General features: G+C 62.3%; 2 protein-coding genes across 4 annotated transcripts in view; one reads left to right on the forward strand and one right to left on the reverse strand.

Annotated features, from left to right (window-relative positions):
• CORO7 (coronin 7) overlaps window positions 1–18,332 on the reverse strand; it is a 57,934-nt gene that overhangs the window by 12,944 nt on the left and 26,658 nt on the right. For both annotated transcript variants that reach the window (XM_012533250.3, XM_049699535.1), the window contains 2 exons: window positions 16,394–16,480; window positions 15,872–15,954 (listed from right to left, as the gene is read on the reverse strand). In XM_012533250.3, the coding sequence (XP_012388704.1) occupies window positions 15,872–15,954; window positions 16,394–16,480 (170 nt within the window). The remainder of the gene's footprint in view (window positions 1–15,871; window positions 15,955–16,393; window positions 16,481–18,332) is intronic.
• VASN (vasorin) lies at window positions 366–11,568 on the forward strand. Of its 2 annotated transcripts, none has more exons than XM_004270232.3 (2): window positions 366–769; window positions 8,883–11,568. In XM_004270232.3, exon 2 carries the CDS (start codon window positions 8,893–8,895, stop codon window positions 10,921–10,923), a length of 2,031 nt encoding a protein of 676 aa, XP_004270280.1. In that variant the 5' UTR covers window positions 366–769; window positions 8,883–8,892; the 3' UTR covers window positions 10,924–11,568. The 2 variants fall into 2 exon arrangements, with proteins under 2 accessions (XP_004270280.1, XP_049555497.1); XM_049699540.1 differs by lacking the exon at window positions 366–769 and adding an exon at window positions 2,897–6,712 and having other exon boundaries at window positions 6,799–11,568.

Here is an 18,332-nt window from a genome sequence, read left to right on the forward strand (position 1 = left end):
CATTAGAGGTTGTACTTATGAGGCTCTCAGAAGGGATCTGTGTGTGTGGCCTAGCCAGGAGTTTCTGAAATTGGGATTAGCTACCAACAACAACACGGAAAGATTTCACATAAAAAATCCAGATTTCCAGTTTCTTCTGTAAAACCTGAAACTCTGGCAGACTGGGACAGGTCATAGCTACTGAGTCTCCCCTCCCCAGGTCTCCACAGGCTCTGGGGTCCGTTCCTCGAGTTTTTATCACCTGCCTGCTATGTCACAGGCATCCAGGTTTGGGATGCTTGGTCTCACTGATTATTCGCTCGCTTCTTCACAGGGAAAAAGGGATCTGCCAGGGTCATATTACAAACTAGTGGCAGACCAGACTGTACCGCAGGACTCCTGACTCCCGACGGAGCCAAGCAAGGTCTCTCTTGCCCGCCTGGTCGGGAGTTGGCGGGGTGAGGACCTGGCTTCTTGGCCGAATGACCCTTTCAGCAGAGGAGAGGCGGGTCTCCGTCGGCCCCACCTCGGCCAATAGGGAACAGCCACACCCCCCGCCTATGGCGGCCACGCCCCCAGACTCTTAAGACTGAACCCACCTCCCGCGAGCCGACTCCGCAGCCCAAGCCTTGGGGCGGGGAGACGCGGACGCGGCTGCCTCGGCACCTCAAGACCTCAGGACCCAGGACCCCTCCGGCCTCCGGGCCAGGAAGCACTGAGGCCGCGGCCCGTCCCGCCCGGCTCCCGCCGCCGCCGCCGCCGCCGCCGCCGCCGCCGCCGCCGCCGCCCGGTGAGTGTCTACCGGGCTGGGGGGCTGCGGGCGGGAACAGGGGACGGGCTGTGCACACGCGCCGATCACGCGCGCGGACCCCCCCGACCTCCGCCGCGCGCACATGCACTCACGGCGCGCACGCGGCCCCCAGTCCTGCACGATCAACTGGATCAACTCGGGGACGCACGGCGGGCGGGCACCGTGCGCCCCCGGCCCGCCCCCTTATCTGGCAGTCCTCGGGCTCCGACAGCTCCACGGCCGGGGTGCGCGCACGCGCGAGTACGCGGCTCACCGGCCCGCGGGGCTGCAAGCAGACAAAATAAACACCCCCTCCCTCCTCCCACGGCTGGGCCCTCCGGCATGACCAGTTTTATGAAACAAACCCCTTTGAGGGGATGGCCAAGCCAGAGTCTTGGGTTACTTTTACCTCCTGGAGTGACACTGGTTCTGGGCATGAATACCCCTAACCCCTGTCCCCCTGTGCAGATCGACGGCCTGGGGTCCGTCCTGAGGGCTCTGTCACTCAGGGCAGAGCAAGGGGCCCACAGGCATGCAGCCCTTGAAATGGGGTACAGACCTTGGCTGACTGGGTTGTACTCCAGGTATCAGGGTGCCCCATCTCTGCCCCTGCCAGGGAAGGGGCTTTGCTCAGGCTGTGAACCCAATGGCCTGGAGCCAGCCTAGTCTTTTGTGTCCCTGGGCTGGCAGCACTGCAGCCTGAGGGCTGCCGAGGTCCCCTGTGGTCACTGGCAGGCCAGCTGATTAGTGCCAGCCATTCTGCCTCACCCCCATTTGTTAACGATTACCACACCAGGGTAGCTGACTACCTCTCCCGCTGGGGCCAAGGGCTGGAGTGTGAAAGGTGGGAAGGAGGAAGTGACCCTGAGGGTCCCTCTGCTTGCCTTCTGCACCAAGGACAGGTGAGGCTCTGGGGCGTGGCACCAGGACCCAGAGCCCCCTCCCCAGACCAAGAGCTTCTAGGGCTGGGGGACTGAACTAAATCTCAAGGTCCCTTCCCACTAGGCTGGACTTTGGGCGTTGGGGGCAAAGAGGGGTGGCTGGGTGGGTGACCTCCAAGTGGGGTCAGCAGGCCCAGCTGTTGGCAAGGCCCAACAGGGCTAAGGCAGGCAGTGTGGGGGATGGGAGAGTAGTCCCCTGAGTTTGCTGTCTTCTCCCAGGGGAATCAGCCCCTGGAGCTTCTGTAAACAGAGTGTCAGAGGCAGGAAGAGGGCTCTGGTAATGAGCAGCCCAGCTGGATTCCCTCCAGACCATTATCTGGCCTCTCCTGGGCCCAGGGAGGGAGGATGAGCACACGCGTGCCAGGCTGGGGGCCCGGGCACTGCCTGTCCCCACCTCCCCTGGCCTCATGTTTCAGTGAAACAACTACCTGGGACCAGTGAGCAGGTGGGGGCTGGTGTCCCAGGGTATTTGCTGGAATGGCACCACTCTCTCCAGACCCTGGACATGGAGGAGGAGGGGTTCAACATGAGAAGCCCCTCAGACAGTGCCCAGACCAGTGCTCTCGCCAGGCAGTCCCCTCTGGCAAACGCCCCCAGGGAGATGCCCTGGGCAGGGGATGCATCCAGCTCCTGGCTCCCATTCCTGACACCTCCACTACAGTCCTGGGTGAGCTAGGACAAGTCCCAGGTAAAGAGTTGAGTCCTTGTGGGGGCTTTTAAGTGGGTAGCAGTTCCTGGGATCAGGACAGCAGGGTCTCAGCTGGGCCCTGGAGGCAGCTCCCACCTCAGTAGGCCAGCCAGCCAGTTCCCCTGGTGGCCAGAGAGAAGGCTGGGTGAGCCTCTGCCCACAGAAGCATCCCTGACCACTGGCAGGCCCTGAGCTCATGGGAAGGACAGCAATGCCACTTAACAGGGTTAGTGATCCCTCCCGGAGCCCCCCTCAGAGTCCCCTCCCTGGGCCAGGGAGCCCAAGGCTCCGCACTGCCAAGAAAACCAGCTCCCCTCACTGCTGTGGAATTTGAGAGTTCTTGGAGAAGGGGGAGGGCGTGTGTGTGCGTGTGTGTCCCAAAGCACAGCCCAGTGGGCGTGTGTCTGGCGTGGGCATGTGTCTGCGCGCGCGTGACCAGAGCAGGGCTGTGTTTGGGGGCGGGCAGGGGTGTGCTGAGGGTGGGCGGGGGCTCAGCCTTCTTCCTTTTATCAGTTTCCACATTCCACAGTCAGCCGGATTGCTTTCCCTCAGCTGGCTGGGCCGCCTGGCCGGCCAGACCCGCCGGCCTCCCCCGCTTTTCCTCATTCCACCCTCCCTGGGTATGAGGAGGCTGGAGCAGACTCCCTTGGGCCACCTTAGGATTGGGGGGTGGGAACAGGCGAGGGGCCAGTTCTTCTCCAAGGTGGGGAAGGGCCCCAACCCGCCTCCTCCCAGGGAACGCAATAAGGCTCTCACATTCCTCAGAGGCTGCCTGAGAGATTTAATTAAGGAGGAAGGAGAGAGCTAGCCTGCACTGAGAAGAGGCTGAGGCTGGGATGGCCACTGGGGCCCCCCTGGCCCTGGGCCTGGGTGGGCAGCAGTGAGAGGTGAGAGGCAGACTTGTGGCTCCCCTAATCAACCCCACCTGCCCACCGATCATCTCACAGGCCCCAGGAAGGGCCTCCTTTGCTGCAGGGTAACCGAGACCCTGGGCATGATGGAATGAGAAGGGCAAGACCCCTCTGGGGCTACCTCCTTCTCAGACCCTGTCTAGGCCCCAGACAGCCTGGGCCCAGCCGGCTTGGGGCTGGTGGCCTCCCTTGGTGACTAAGGTCTTCCTCTGGTAAATTCAGGTTTAATTGCAGAGTTAGGGCCTTAGTTGACGGGTGCTTGGCCCTGGGTGGGGACAGGGCAGTGAGCAAGCCCCATGTCTGAGCCCAGCCCCAGTGGCATCACAACTGCACGTGCTGACGGTGGCATCTGGACCAGCCCATTTCAAGTTGGGCCGCAGCCACCACATAGCTCCTGGGGCAGCAGGTGTCCTCTTCCAGCAGAGTGGCACCTCTGCTGAGAAGGCATGTTCTGCCACCCTGAGGGCTCACTTGAGCCAGGGACTGGCCTTAGTCACTGGTCTCCCTGCCCTGGGCTGACAGGTCTAGCAGCTGCCAAGTCACCCACAGTGCCACAGAAGACACCCACCTGGGGCCAGGCAGCTCCTGCCATGGAGTGGGGAAGGGGGAGGAGGTCCAGCTCCTGCTCTTCTGGTGCTGCCAGCTGGCCATACCTGCTCAGGGATCTAGACTCTTCCCTGGACAGGGAGACGGGCTGACGTACAGACTATCCCCCTTGGCAATATTCTGCCCCAGGATCTGAGGCCTGGCTATACAGGAGACCCACCCAAGCAGCTTCGCTAAAACACAACCCTGCCTGGGTCTCACCCCAGAAATTCTTATTTAATTGGCCGGGGGAGGGTGTGGTGTGAGCATTAGGAACTTTCTAAAGCTTCTTGGTGATTTTGATGTGCAGCTGGAGTTGAGAAGCCCTATAGGTGGGAGACGGAAGGGAAGCCTGGATGAGTTCATGGTGTGGAGTGTCAGGACTTACCCATAGCGTGAGTAGAACCCGCTGAGGGTGGTGATGGAGTAAGTAAAGCAGAGACGCCAAGACTGGTGGGTACCCCCACCACCAGTCAAAGGGCAGGGCTTAATCAAAAGGCAGGGCTAGGACCACCCCCCAAGAGGGCTATCTCCGAGGAACCTGAGGCTCAGCCCCCTCGGCCCCTTCCATGAGGGCCCAGGATAGAGACCCCAACCTGCTGGGCCAAGGGCTGCTTCTCCCCAGGGATGGGGAGAATGGTGGACCCAGCCCGGGCCTGGAGCCTCCTCAGACACGTCAGCGAAACTGGAGCCAACTGTCCTGGCTGCCGGCATGGTCCCGCCTGCCTGGGGGGTTGGCAGACTCCTGGGCTGGGCTGCTGCCAGGCCTGGCCGGCAGTGCTTCACCCTGGCGGGCCGGCACTGGGAGCCAGAGGCCCAGAGCCGTGGGGTCAGATCTGCAGCTCCAGACCCCTGTACCCACTCCGCAGTATTGGGTACGGAAAGGGACGTGTGCCTGCTTCTGTTTGCCCATTCCTGTTCCCCACTGGCCAGGCACAGGAGATGCTCCAGCCTGAGGTCTCATGTGGTCACCCGAAGGCCCGGGGTTCCACTCACTTGCCAGTCCCTGCCTGATCCAGGGCCTATGAGTGGGTGCCTCCAGGTGTCCCACACTTGGGGGTGGGTGGGGACACTCTGGGTCCCCCTGAGAGCTGAAATGATGATGTCGTTACTCACTGAGCCCCTCCTTCTGCTCCCCCTCCTCCCCCATCACATGCTGAACTGCCGGCCAAAGGACAGCTCACTTCCCCCCACCCCCTTCTAGAACTAAAGGCACCTTCCTCCCACCTCCCAGGCTGTTCTCTCTAGCTTCTCCTGTTTTTCCACGCCTGAGGATGGAGGGCAGCCTTTGCGTAGAGGCCTCACCCTGAGCCCAGGGGGCCTCCTGTCTGTGCCTAAATCTGCGTGAAGCCCCTCTCACACCATGGCATCCTCACCCCATGCATGCGGAGGGCAAGACTCAGGTTTTATGGGTGACACCCTCACTAGGTAGTGTTTACTGACCACCTAGAATGTCCTCCAAATACAAACTAAACAAGCCCTGAGACTCAGGCGCTGTACCCAGCCTCCCCCACTTCACAGATGGGAACTGAGGCTAAGGGCTGTGGCCAGGCTATCATGCAGCCAGGGTGCAAATGCAGGCAGTCAGACCCCAAAGCCCCATCCCAGCACTGTCCCCTGGAGGGCCCTTGTGGTGGGGCCAGGCCAAGGCGAGTCCAAGTGGAGGGGAGGCCCTGGACACTCTGCCCTCCTGCCTCCACCCCCCCCCCCTCAAATCCCAGGGCTACCTCCAGAACTCTCCCCACACCCTTTGCAGAGGGAAAGGGCCCACCTCCCTGCCTCGAGTCAGCAGATCAGATATCAAAGCCCAGGCCCCTGGTCCTTCAGGGCTGCTGAAATTGCAAGGGCCAGGGCAGCCATGACCCCAACGAGACACTCCCACCCCCAATGCACACACACACCAGCACGCACCCAGACAGGCGGAATCGCTCCCAGAACTTGTTAAAAGAACCTCCCCATTTAAAACAAACAGAACAACACAGAACCACAACACGTGCTCAGAACAACTCCAGAAAGTAAAGCAGGGCTGCTAAGAAAAAAAGCCCACAGGTGAGAAAGGATCTGGGAAGCTATTTAGGGTCAGAGCTGGTCTCCTGCTGCCGTGTCACCGGCCCCCTCCAGTCAGTCAGTGCCCTCTGGGTCCCCTCTGGGGGCTCTCTGATCTGTTCTTGGTGGCAGAGCCCCCTGGAGCTGACAGCCCACAGCTTGCCATTTTCCCAAGCCCCAGTGCCAGCTCATTGCTGGACAGGTGGAATGGGGCTCAGGCAGAGGCACTCATCCGTGCATCCTGTGGACTGGAAGCAGGGTAGCTGCTGCCTACTGGGGTCTCCCCAGCCCAGAATGCCAGCTGCTCTTGTTCTGACCCAACGCCCACTCTCCATCAGCTTACCCAGATTGCCTCTGTGGCCAGACAGACCCCCGGTGTTCCTGCCTCCTTCCCCCATGATGACTTTACTGATTAAAGGGCCAGCAGACTACAGGTGAAGCTCAGAGCCCATGCTGGTCCCCTCATCAATGCAGAATGGGAAACACCCCCCAGTAAGCATCCCAGGCCCCTAAGGACCACATACCTGGCTCCTCGGAGCTAAGTGCTCCCAATCCTGGGAGGTGTCCATTCTGGAATGCCCAGGTGGACGATGAGGAAACTGAGAGAAAGCTGCTGTCTGTGGCCTCACAGTTCGGGTGCCCCTGGCCCAGGGCTGCCTGACTGGAGTGTGAGCTTTTAACTGTGATCTTTTATAAGGCTCAGGGGAGCTGAAGCTGTAGGGGTGGCCAGGCTGGCCAAGTGTAAGGTCCCCTCCCACCCCAGAGCCTGGCTGTGCCCTTCCTGACCCTGCCTGCCACCCCCACCCCCACCAGGAGGGTTAACTCAGGGGGAGGCAGCTCACCCCCCCGGTGCATGAGGGGGTGGGGGTTGCTCACAGCCCACATCTGGAGGCCAGGCCATACCCGCCGCCTTCTGAGTCAGGGAGGGTGGAGCGGGTCCCCACAGGGAAGGAGGCCAGGTGTGGCACACACAGCCCCCTGGGAATGGCGCCGGCAGGGCTGGGGGCACACGAGGCCTCCCGGGTTCTGGCTGAGGTTCATCTGAGGCTGAGTGCAAGATGCTCCTCTGCCATTCACTCAGCAAAAGATGGGCTCTGGGATACAGGGAGCAAAAACAGGGCCTCCCCTCAGGGAGGGTACAGCAGAATCTAGAGAGCAGAGCAGGCGGCACTGGCTGGGGTCAGGGAAGGCCTCCCTAGCTGGCCTCTGAAGGGCAGTCATCAGTGTTAACTAGTGAGGGGCAGAGGAGACCCTGCAGGTGGGCAGGGCCTAGGCAGGCCCAACCTGGTGATGGGCTTTTAGTCAGAGCTGGCCCAACACCATAGTGGCCTCCTGGGGACCACATGCCCCTCCTCCGCCTCACGTTCCAGGAGCCCACATCCTTGGGGAGGGGCAGCCCGATCGACGGCATTGGGCAGAACATGGGCTGCGTAGGGGGCCACGCTACCTGTGTGGCTGGATGGCTGGCCAGCGTGCGGGAAGGGGAGGCTGAGCCCCAGCACAAAAGGCCCTTGTGAGAGTAGGAGGCACCTGGAGGGGAGGCATGCCGGCCTCTCGGGGACTTTAGGGAACCACAGTGTGGGGACCGCTGCTGGGGTGGCCTCCGGGCTGCCCGCAGGAGCCTGAGTGAAGGGGGGCCCATGCTGTGGCCCTATCCTGTCTCGGGCAGTTCCAGCTACGAGTGGGAGCCTGGTGCGGCTGGGGGAGCCACCCCCACCTGGGCAGGACTGGGCCCCACATCAGGAGGGCAGGCCCAGCCACACCTGGATGTGGTTAAGGACCTGGGCTCTGGCTCAGATTTTCCGGGAGTGCAAAAGCAGCAAGTCACTGCACCTCCAGGAGCCTCTTCTCCTGTCATCTGGGAGTGAGGAGAACAGCTTCCACCTGGAGTGGCTGCTGGGGGACTAAACGAGAAGACTGTAGACGTTCAGTGCTGCGCGCACGTGGGAAGGGCTGCTGCTCCTCTTGCTCAGGGCTTGGCCTAGAGTGGATTCCCAAGAAACGATAGAGGATATGATCTGCGAAGCGTTTCCAGGCTTGACACTGCCTCCCGGGCCACCACACAACCAACGTCCCCCAACCTGAGACCTGGGTCAGCCCAGGGAGGCTGGGGGCCCCTCACCTCTAGTTCTTTCATCGTGGCTCAGAGATGGGGGATCTGAAGACCAAGGTTCCCTGCCTCCCCCCTTCCCACAGCAGGGACACCTGCCAAGGGCTCCAGCCCTCCTCTGCCTCTCCGGGGAACTCTCCTGCTGGCCATGTCCTAGGCAGGTCTGACTTCACAAGTGGAAAAACACCAATCCCAGAGTTTCCCCGTGAAGTCTTCCTGCTGTGGTCTCTCCTCATTCAGAGGACTCAGAGTGCGGCGGCAGCGGCCAGTGGCCCAGGGCAGGCAGCTTCTCTACTTACATGCTCGGCCGCCTGCCTGCCTGGTCTCTCCCAGATGCTGCGGGAGGGGCTGCCGCTCCAGAACCCACCATTCTCCCTCCTTCGCTGTCCACCTCAGCAGAGATTTTGGGGGTGGTTTAGGGGGAGGGCACAGAGTCTGATGTTTTTTGACCACGTGTTCTCTCTGAGCCACAGAGAGGCCAAAGGGCTGGAGTTAAGGAGAAGGGGGTTATTTGTGGTCACTGAGTGTTTGGGGGCCAGGCCCCCCCTCTGTGTGCATCAGCCCACCGAACCCTGGTGTCAGCGCAGGAAGTAGCAACTGATATCATAACAACGTCATGTGATTGCTCAAAGTCACATAGCGAAGAAGTGACAGGGCAGGGACAGGAACCCAGCCAGGGCACTAGGGACCTGACTCATAACTACTCTATGCTGTTGGGTTTGGGGGCGGGGAGTGGAGAAGGGGGCTGGGAATTCCCTTCCCGGTCCTTCCTGGAGTGGCTGTCCCCTGGGGCCCCTGACTCAGGGTCTCCCGCTTTCCTCTCTGCTCCCAGGGACCAGAAGATGCGCTCCAAGACACCCCCGCCCCTGTTGCTGCCGCTGCTGCTGCTGCTGCCGGCCCTGGAGCCCAGGGTGCGGGGTTGCCCATCCGGCTGCCAATGCAACCAGCCACAGACAGTCTTCTGCACCGCCCGCCAGGGGACCACCGTGCCTCTCGACGTGCCGCCCGACACGGTGGGCCTGTACATCTTTGAGAATGGCATCACCACACTCGATGCGGGCAGCTTTGCCGGCCTGCCGGGCCTGCAGCTCCTGGACCTGTCACAGAACCAGATTGCCAGCCTGCCTGGTGGGGTCTTCCAGCCACTGGTCAACCTCAGCAACCTGGACCTGACTGCCAATAGGCTTCGGGAAATCACCAACGAGACCTTCCGTGGCCTGCGGCGCCTGGAGCGCCTCTACCTGGGCAAGAACCGCATCCACCACATCCAGCCCGGCGCCTTTGACGCGCTCGACCACCTACTGGAGCTCAAACTGCAGGACAATGAGCTGCGGGCGCTGCCCCCGCTGCACCTGCCACGCCTGCTGCTGCTTGACCTCAGCCACAACAGCCTCCCAGCCCTGGAGCCTGGCATCCTGGACACCGCCAACGTGGAGGCGCTGCGGCTGGCCGGCCTGGGGCTGCAGCGGCTGGACGAGGGGCTCTTTGGCCGCCTGCGCAACCTCCACGACCTGGACGTGGCCGACAACCAGCTGGAGCTCGCGCCGCCCGCCATCCGGGGCCTGCGGGGCCTGACGCGCCTGCGGCTGGCAGGCAACACCCGCATCGCCCAGCTGCGGCCCGAGGACCTGGCCGGCCTGGCAGCCCTGCAGGAGCTGGACCTGAGCAACCTGAGCCTGCAGGCCCTGCCGCACGAGCTCTCGGTCCTCTTCCCCCGCCTGCGGCTCCTGGCAGCTGCCCGCAACCCCTTCAACTGCGTGTGCCCCCTGAGCTGGTTCGGCCCCTGGGTGCGGGAGAGCCGTGTGGCGCTGGCCAGCCCCGAGGAGACACGCTGCCACTTCCCACCCAAGAATGCCGGCCGGCTGCTCCTGGACCTTGACTACGCCGACTTTGGCTGCCCGGCCACCACCACCACGGCCGCGGTGCCCACCATGAGGCCCACGGTGTGGGCGCCCACAGCCCCACCTTCCAGCATGGCTCCCACCTGGCTCAGCCCCACGGAGCCAACCACTGAGGCCCTGAGCCAACTACCCCCTGCCCCGCCCACCATGGGTCCTGCCCCCCAGCCCCAGGACTGCCCGGCATCCATCTGCCTCAGTGGGGGCACCTGCCACCTGGGGGCGCGGGGCCACCTGGAGTGCCTGTGTCCTGAGGGCTTCACGGGCCTGTACTGTGAGAGCCGGATGAGGCCAGGGCCGAGGCCCAGCCCTGCCCCGGCCACCATGCAGCCACCCCAGCCCCTGCCCCTTGGCATTGAGCCCGCTAGCCCCACCTCCCTGCGGGTGGGACTGCAGCGCTACCTGCAGGGCAGCACCGTGCAGCTCAGGAGCCTCCGCCTCACCTACCGCAACCTGTCGGGTCCCGACAAACGGCCGGTGACACTGCGGCTGCCGGCCTCACTCGCAGAGTACACGGTCACCCAGCTGCGGCCCAACGCCACCTACTCCATCTGCGTCCGGCCCCTGGGGGCCGGAAGGGTGCCTGAGAGCGAGGAGGCCTGTGGGGAGGCCCGCACGCCCCCGGCAGTCCGCTCCAACCACGCCCCAGTCACCCAGGCCCGAGAGGGCAACCTGCCACTCCTGATTGCGCCCGCCCTGGCCGCCGTGCTCCTGGCCGTGCTGGCTGCTGTGGGGGCGGCCTTCTGTGTGCGGCGGGGGCGGGCCGCGGCAGCTGTGGCTCAGGGCAAAGGGCAAGTGGGGCCAGGGGCCGGGCCCCTGGAGCTGGAGGGGGTGAAGGCCCCCTTGGAGCCAGGCCCCAAGGCGACTGAGGGTGGTGGGGAGGTCCCGCCTGCCGGGCCTGAGTGTGAGGTGCCACTCATGGGCTACTCGGGGCCCGGCCCCCAGGGGTCCCTCCCAGCTAAGCCCTACATCTAAGCCTGGGAGTGATGGACGGTCGGGGCCAGGCTCTCGGCCCCACTGGGACTGGCCAGGGCCCTCCTGCTGCCAGATCAAGGAAGTTCTCAGATCTGTACGATGAGGACATGTCAGGACCGGGGCTGTGTGACCACAGCAAGTCCCTGCCCGTCTCTGGACCTTGGTCTCCTCATCTGTAAGAAGCTGGGACCCAGGTGATAACCTCTAAGGTCCCCCCACCCCCCGCCCGAGTGCCTAGAGGATGGCGTCAGCCCCGTCTTCTGCAACATGCAACCTCTGGGGTGGGGCGGGCCCTGCCGTGTGCTGGTAACACAGGCCCGGGCTGCCAAGCCCCCCACCCCAAGGAGACTCTGGGGGCCAGTGAAGGAAGCCCCCAGAAAAGAGAGCAGAGGGAGAGTGGGACTGGGGATGGGGTGGGTGAGACTGCCTCAGCCCCAGAAAGTGAAGGAACAAAAGAAACTGGAAAGAAAGATGCTTTAGGAACAAGTTTTGCTTTTGTTTTTTAAAATATATTTATAAAAGATCCTTTCCCATTTATTCTGGGAAAATGTTTTTCAAACTCAGAGACAAGGACTTTGGTTTTTGTAAGACAAATGATGATATGAAAGCCTTTTGTAAGAAAAATAAAAGATGAAAAGAAACAAGCATGTTTCTCAGGCATGGCCCCAGGGTATCCGGGCTGGACTAAGGGAGGGTGGGGGCTCACAGGGTCAGCCTAAAGGGACAGCCCTCTCTGTGGGGAAGCTGGGGCCAGGGACCCCTCTCCCCAGGAGGCACCAGGCCCTAGTCAGCATGCCCTAGGCTGTCCTGCCCTGGGTTGTGTCTGCTCAGTCCGCTCGACTGAGGTGCCTGGACCAGCCTCCCAGTGAGACTGGGAACCAGGAGGGAGCAGGGATAGGAAAGGGGCCACTTCAACCTCCGGGTAGAGGAACGGTTAGGGCAGCCTTACCCTTCCCAGGCCCAGTCTTCTGCCAGCAGGAGCTGCAGGGCTCCTGGGAGAGGCTGGGGAGACGCTCATGGCAGACGCAGGCCAAGATGACCCCCAAGGGTCCCTCCTCAGAGATGGGTCTGATGAGCAGTTCACCGCCTGCCTTCCTCTGTGGAGGAGGTGCCTTGAGCCATGTCCTGCCAGGCCCTCATGGATGGTCCTGGACCAGATGGCACACACGGCCCAGCCCTTCCTGCAGTCCTGTGGCCCCTCTGCATGGGCTCAGGCTGCAAGACCTTGCTCCCAGCCTCCTGCTCTAGCTACAGAGAAAGGGCCTTGGTAGAGGAGCAGCACAGATCCTGAATGGCAGGAGCTCTTTGCTGGGTGAGGAGGCAGGGACTGAGCCAGGGCTGTTAGGGGCAGGTGGCCCTGTGATGCCCCTTTACTCTCTGCACTTGAGTAAAGTACCCAGGCTTTCCAGAAACCCCGGAAGTGGGAGTGTTTTCCAGGAAGCCACAGGCCAAGGTGGGGGCAGGGCCCCCAGGGATGCTATGCACAGCCCTGGCCTGGACCAGGTGCTGGGAGCTTAGGAACAGTGACAGACACATGCGCCCAGCACCTCTTCCTATTACCCTGTGGCACAAAGGGAGGTGCCCCTGGAGCCAGAGAGGCCCTGCAAAGGCTAGAGCGAGCCTCCCTGCGGCCCCATGCCCATCTCCCTGCATGGGTCATGGCCCCTGGCCCCCAGCCTCACCCTGGCGGGAAGGAGGCAGCCCAGCCAGGCCTGGGGAGCAGGCCCTGCGGTTCTGGGCGTTGATGTCAGTGCAGAGTCAGGCCCGGCCACACAAGGCTCTGGATTCAATTATCGGCTGCTGAGGGTTCTGGCATGAGAAGGGAGGAGGTGGGTCATGGTGGGCAGAGAGTGGTGGCAGCGGGCCTGGGTGGGGCCCCTTCTTCCTGAGGCAGCGGAGGCAGCAGCCCAGGTGGATTTCCTATGGGCCTGGGTCCCATTAGGGGAATGGCTCTGGCGAGGCCTGCCCTCCCCTTTGGCGGCCCCGTCAAAGGGGCCATTGTGGGTCTATGGGCTGCTGCTAAACACAGTGGCTGCTGAATGAATGTTTTCGCTGCAAAGCTAAACCTGGCTAGTGGGGCCGCAGGGGCGGGGTGAGTGGTGGGGCCCACAGAAAGGGGCCTGAGCGCTCACGCCAGCCCTCCCAGAAAAGGTCTTCGGGCATCCCATCAGATGAGGGGCCGGGGGACGAAGAGAGGGCCAGGGAACGAGTCGGGGACCAAGCCAAGATACAGCCACTACCCAGGGTGATCCTGCTGTGGGGAGACGCCAGCCCCCAACTGCTGGGTCCTCGCTGCCACAGGCCCTGTGCCACGCGGGCTACACATGCTCCCATTTCACGTCCAGTGATCCCTCTACAGAAGAGAATCACAGGCCGGAAACGGTAAGACAGCAGCTTGCTCACAGCAGGCAGGGACGGATCCCAACACCTGCTCCCTGGCCCAGGAGGTGGGGGTACCAGCCTTGCGGGGAGGGCTTGGCCCTCCAGGAGAGGGGAGGGGCTACTGAGAGCCGCAGAAGGCAGGCAGGGAGGGGGTTCCCAACCTCCAGGGAACTCGCTGGGATGCAGGGCCAGTGCCTCTGGCCAGAGGTGGACACCTCAGTGTGAAGAAGCAGAACAGACTCCCAGCGTCGACCCTGTGAGGCTTGCTGCCAGGGCGACCTCAAGAGAAGATCGATTTCTCTGGCTTCAGCTTTTATTCTTTGGTAACGTGTGGAGAAAAATCTCCATCTGCCTTCAGCTCAGGGCCGATACCGTTGACCATTCACCCAGCCCAGGAGCAGGGCACCCGAGACAGGTGGTGGTGTTTCTGTGTCTCCTGGACCGGAGCACGAGCTGCTCCGTTAGCCCAGGCCCTGCCGGTAACCCCCCACCTCCACCCAGCACAGGGAGTACAGGGCAGCCATCTGTGGACCTGCTGCCCGAGCCCAGCTTTACATATAGGACCTGCTGCCCTGCGCGTCCCACATGGGGAGGTATGCTCCACAAACAACACAGATGAGCAGGGGAAGGGCACAGATGGGAGCAGAGACAGAGGCCCCTGGGAGGGTGGGGCCCTGGGTCCTCCCTGGGAGAGGATGGGGAGGGGCATGTACCTGACCCCTGGCCCCCTATAGCTCTTATAAGAGTTCATACTGTTCTGCCCAAATGGAGATGGAAAATCTGTAAAATAGAAAAGAAACTGAGCGGGTGCGGTGGAGACCCATGCCGTGCCCACAGCTGACACCCTGCACACTTCCTACCTTCAGTCCAGTTCACTCAGCAGCCCCCAACACCCCAGGGGGCTTCTGAGGGGTTCTGGCTTCTGGGGAGCCTGGGGGTAGGGGACCCACCACCTCTCAGGCCAGCCTGGAGGCTGGCACGCATCCCTGGCATCCACCAGCTTTGTAGAGGGCTGGAGAGTCCCAGCTCCTTTGCCAAGGGCGTGGGCCCAGTGGGGCAGTGGCCAGGACTGGGGGATGAAGGGGGCGGGACACTGGCCTGGCCGCCCATCTGGGAGTGATTTGAGAAATTCCAGGCCTCGCTGGCCCTGCGAGGCTATTCTTAACTGCTATAATTACAGGGTCAGCCTTGGCCAGTGGCACCATGGGGTCTGGGCATCATTAACTCCCCCAGGGGCCACACTGGGGCTGGGCAGGGGCTGCTCCTGGGGTGGGGGTGGGGCCAGCACAGATGGGGCGGAGTCTGGAAGGCAGGAAGTGGTGGGGAGAGGAGCATTTGATGGTAGTGCTGGCTCCCTTTTCCGGGCTGGGCCAGTTCCCTCCCTCTGCTGGGGGGCCCCATAGGGAAGGGGCTGTCTGGCCTGGGTTGGCGTGGAGGACAAGATATCAGTGCAGCATGAGGGCTGGGGGAGGGGTTGCTGGACATGAAGCCAGAAGGCCTGGGGGCCCTGATTCCTCCAGCGCAGGGGGACCCTGGTAACATCCCACTGTATCCCCAGGGCCAAGAGCAGACAGAGGCCTCACACCTACTGCTATGGGATCTCACTCAGCCTTGCCTCCCTCATCTGCAAATTGGGCCTTTTCAGCACCCCAGGCTTTCCCTGGGTTGTGAGACAGGATGGGAGTGCCACCCTGACGGTTTCCCCTTCTCTGGGGGCTCTCAGCGGGGTCGCCCTGGCAGGAGCTCTTACGGCACTCAGCCCTGCGTGCCCCAGACACGGCCCTCACTGCTCCCAGAGCCTGGACAGGTCACCACGCCCTCTATGACTCAGTTTCCCTAGTTGTAAAACGGAAGAGGAAGGGGCTGAATGGATATCCAAGGACCAAGGCCCCATCCTGGCTCTGACCTCCCAGGTCCCTGCCTGGGTGGGGTGTTCAGCAAGCCGCCCCAAGAGTCACAGCTGAACAGGAACCAGGTCCCACCACCTCCTGCACCAGCCGGGCTGCAGTCCTCCAGCCTCCTGTACCTCATCTCCTCAGCGGGCATCCTGGTGCGTGGGTTGCCCCTGCACAGAGCTGGCTGGGCCAGGACCCCGTGGGGCACCACCATAAACCCTCTTGCACACGCTTCCAGGAGGGTGGAAGGATGAGGTGCACTTGTACCTCCAGGCTGCCTGCACCCCCCAACCCGCCCAGGACCACCAGTGACAAGCATGTGGCCAGGGCTGAGGTCTCACAGAAATTGCAGGTCCGAGGCCTGCCTCCGTCCTGCACTGGAGCCTCCAGACCTGCCAGCCCACCTGACCCCACGTCACCCCGCGGCCACCTCATAATCGTAGCCTCAGTTTCTTCAGTCTTTGGCTCCACCAGAACACTCACAGCAAAATCAAGCACATCCCCAGACTCCCTGTCCCCGCACCGCCGAGTCACAGTCCCCTCCCCAAATGCCAAAACACACCAGCACAAGCCCCCGGGCAGAAGCCTGCCCCACAACCAGCAGTGTGCACTTACAGACATCACTGGGCCCTCAACGCCCCCAGCCATTCCAACACGCCAGCCACTCCTACCTGGGAGAGGTGTCCAGGGTGAGGGAGGTGCAGGCGCTGGAGAAGAGCCGGGTGTCCCAGAGCTTCACTTCACGCTCATGCATCTGCAGGGAGGGGGCAAAGAGGGGCTCAGAGGGGCCCAGCCCGGAACCCAGGGACTAAGGACACAGCCTGGCATGGGAGCACTCGCCCCAGAGCAGAGCATTCGGTGGGGTGGGGGGGGTAAGTCATGCCAGGGAGGGAGAGTTTGGGTTTTCATGTCCTGCCCCTTTAAGAACCCTTAGGTGACAAGGGACAAGGGGCGGTTCCCTCTGTGGACTCTGGTCCCTGGGGGGGCCCACCGCAGTTCCCAGGGTCAGGCTTAGCTATTGCAGATGGAATCTGCCCGTTTTCAACAGCCGTTGGTCCCCTGGGGCTCTGAGACCCGGCTGCACACAGGGCCGTATATGGACGGGTCTGGAGCTGGCCCCAGCCCCCCCCCCCAGTGGGCCTCGTCCCCGCCCTCTTGGTGTGGATGCCCTACTCCTCTGGGAGGAGACCTACCTTGTTGAAACCGGTGGACACAAGGTGCTCCTGGATGCCTGTCCACACCAGCCGGCCATCCCTGCTGTTCTCATGGGCCCACGTGCTCTGGAGGAGGAAAAAGATGGCACTGAGTTGAGCCTTGGGGGCCTCCTTGGTGGGGGGGGCACCCACCTGAGAGCCCTCCAGAGGGCAGGAGGGGTCAGCTGGGGACAGCTCTGCACCCAGAGGGCCTACTTGGCCACGAAGCTTGGGCTCAGTCTCCCTCCTTGTAAGGGGCCTGTCGGGCTGTTCTGCTCATGGCCAGGCCCCTCTTGCTGCGGTGATGGGGCTCAGGACGGCGGCACGTCCTTGCCTCTGCAGGTGTCCAGGGGGAGGCACTTGGCTGCTGGTCACCATCCTCGGGCTCTGAGGACCCCAGTGCCCTCTCGGAACTTCATTTTCCTTGCTCGTGGCCTGGGCTGCCTACTTCCCAGGACTGTCGCGAGGATCAACTGAGACCACATGTGATAGGAACAGGCCAGCCACAAAGCGCCGTGCAAATCGAGGGATTACGAGTATTACTGTTGCCTCTTGACGCTGCCAGGGGGCCAGGGAGAGGGCCTGGTGCCAAGCATGGGGAACAGTCCCTGGAGAGGGCAGAAGAGTGCCCCTCTTGGCCCTCCCGTGGTACTGGAGCTGCCAGCAGGAAGGTTTGCTGGGCCCCTGGGAGGAGAGATGAGTTCAAACCGCAGGCGGCCCTGTCCCCCGGGCCCAAGCAGGGGGGAGCTGAGGGGGCCAGAGGAAATGCAAACAGCTCCCTCCCAATCACCCTGGCCCCTGGAGCCTGAGACCAAAGACCCTGTTACCAAAATTAGCTCACCCCAAACTGTGGCCAGCTTCCTCCCAGCTTCCCACGATCTCCTTGGGAATGAATGAGGGAGCCAGGCGGCTGTGAGGAGCTGGCCCCGCGCCCCCTCCCCAGCCCGCGGAAGCCGACCCCAGCGTGGGAGACCATCGGAAACGGCTCCGTGTCATTCAAGGGGCTTTTCTCACTGCTTCCTTCCCACCCGGCTGTAGTCGGCACAGGAAGTCAGGGCTGGAGCCTGAGAACTAGGGCCCAACATCCCTCTCTTTACGCAAGATGGGCTGTGGGGTCAGGGCAAGGGTCAGCTCCGCCACCAACACCCCAGGGTCAATCAGAAGTGTCACATGGGCTCTCGCCCTCTCATCGGTGTGCAAACATCCCACGTAAGGAGCACCAGACGGCTCGCACTACGTTAGCACACCATTCATTCATTCAACAGCCGTGCAGGCCTCCTCCTGGCCAGGTACTCTGCTGGGAGCTGGCAGTGGGGCCGAACACATCTCAGATGGATGGTCACGTCCGGGGTGAAGCAGGGCTGCTCACTCACTTGTTCTTTCATAATATGAATATTTGAGTTGCATGTGACACTAGGCACTGGGGACATGGTCCGCAAACTCATAGAAAGGATCCGCAAACTCATAGAACATACAGGTCCGCAAACTCATAGAACGTACAGGTTGAAAGGCAGATGTGAACCAAACAGAAATAACTATGTCAGCGAGTTGCTGTAAGTGGGGGGTTAGGGGTGCGAGCTTTGGAGTCAGACTGGCTGGGTGAAAGCCAAGCCACCAACAGCCTCGTCCCAGGATGTGCCTCAGTGTCCTGACCCACACAAAGAGCACCATGATGGACCCACTGTGGAGGGCGAAGCGCTCAGGGTTGTGTCCGGCACACATCAATGTGCATTTTTTAGAAGCATGGTAACAGGGTACAATAGAGTATAATTGAGGGCAGTGGATTTAGGGTAACACTTAAGATGTGAAGGATTGGCAGGCGTGAGCCAGTGGTGGGGACCAGCATCTGTGAAGAGTCGGGGTCTCGGAGAGCGAAGAGGCCGGCACAGCTGGCAGCGGGGTCGGGGGAGAGGAGGAGGCGGAGCAGGGTCTACAGGGC

This window comes from Orcinus orca, chromosome 16, assembly GCF_937001465.1.
Source record: "Orcinus orca chromosome 16, mOrcOrc1.1, whole genome shotgun sequence".
Taxonomy (NCBI): domain Eukaryota; kingdom Metazoa; phylum Chordata; class Mammalia; order Artiodactyla; family Delphinidae; genus Orcinus; species Orcinus orca.

Bases quoted from the DNA above. Each gene is read 5' to 3' on its own strand.
- VASN (XM_049699540.1), top strand. From the start codon at position 8,758: ATGCTGTTGGGTTTGGGGGCGGGGAGTGGAGAAGGGGGCTGGGAATTC.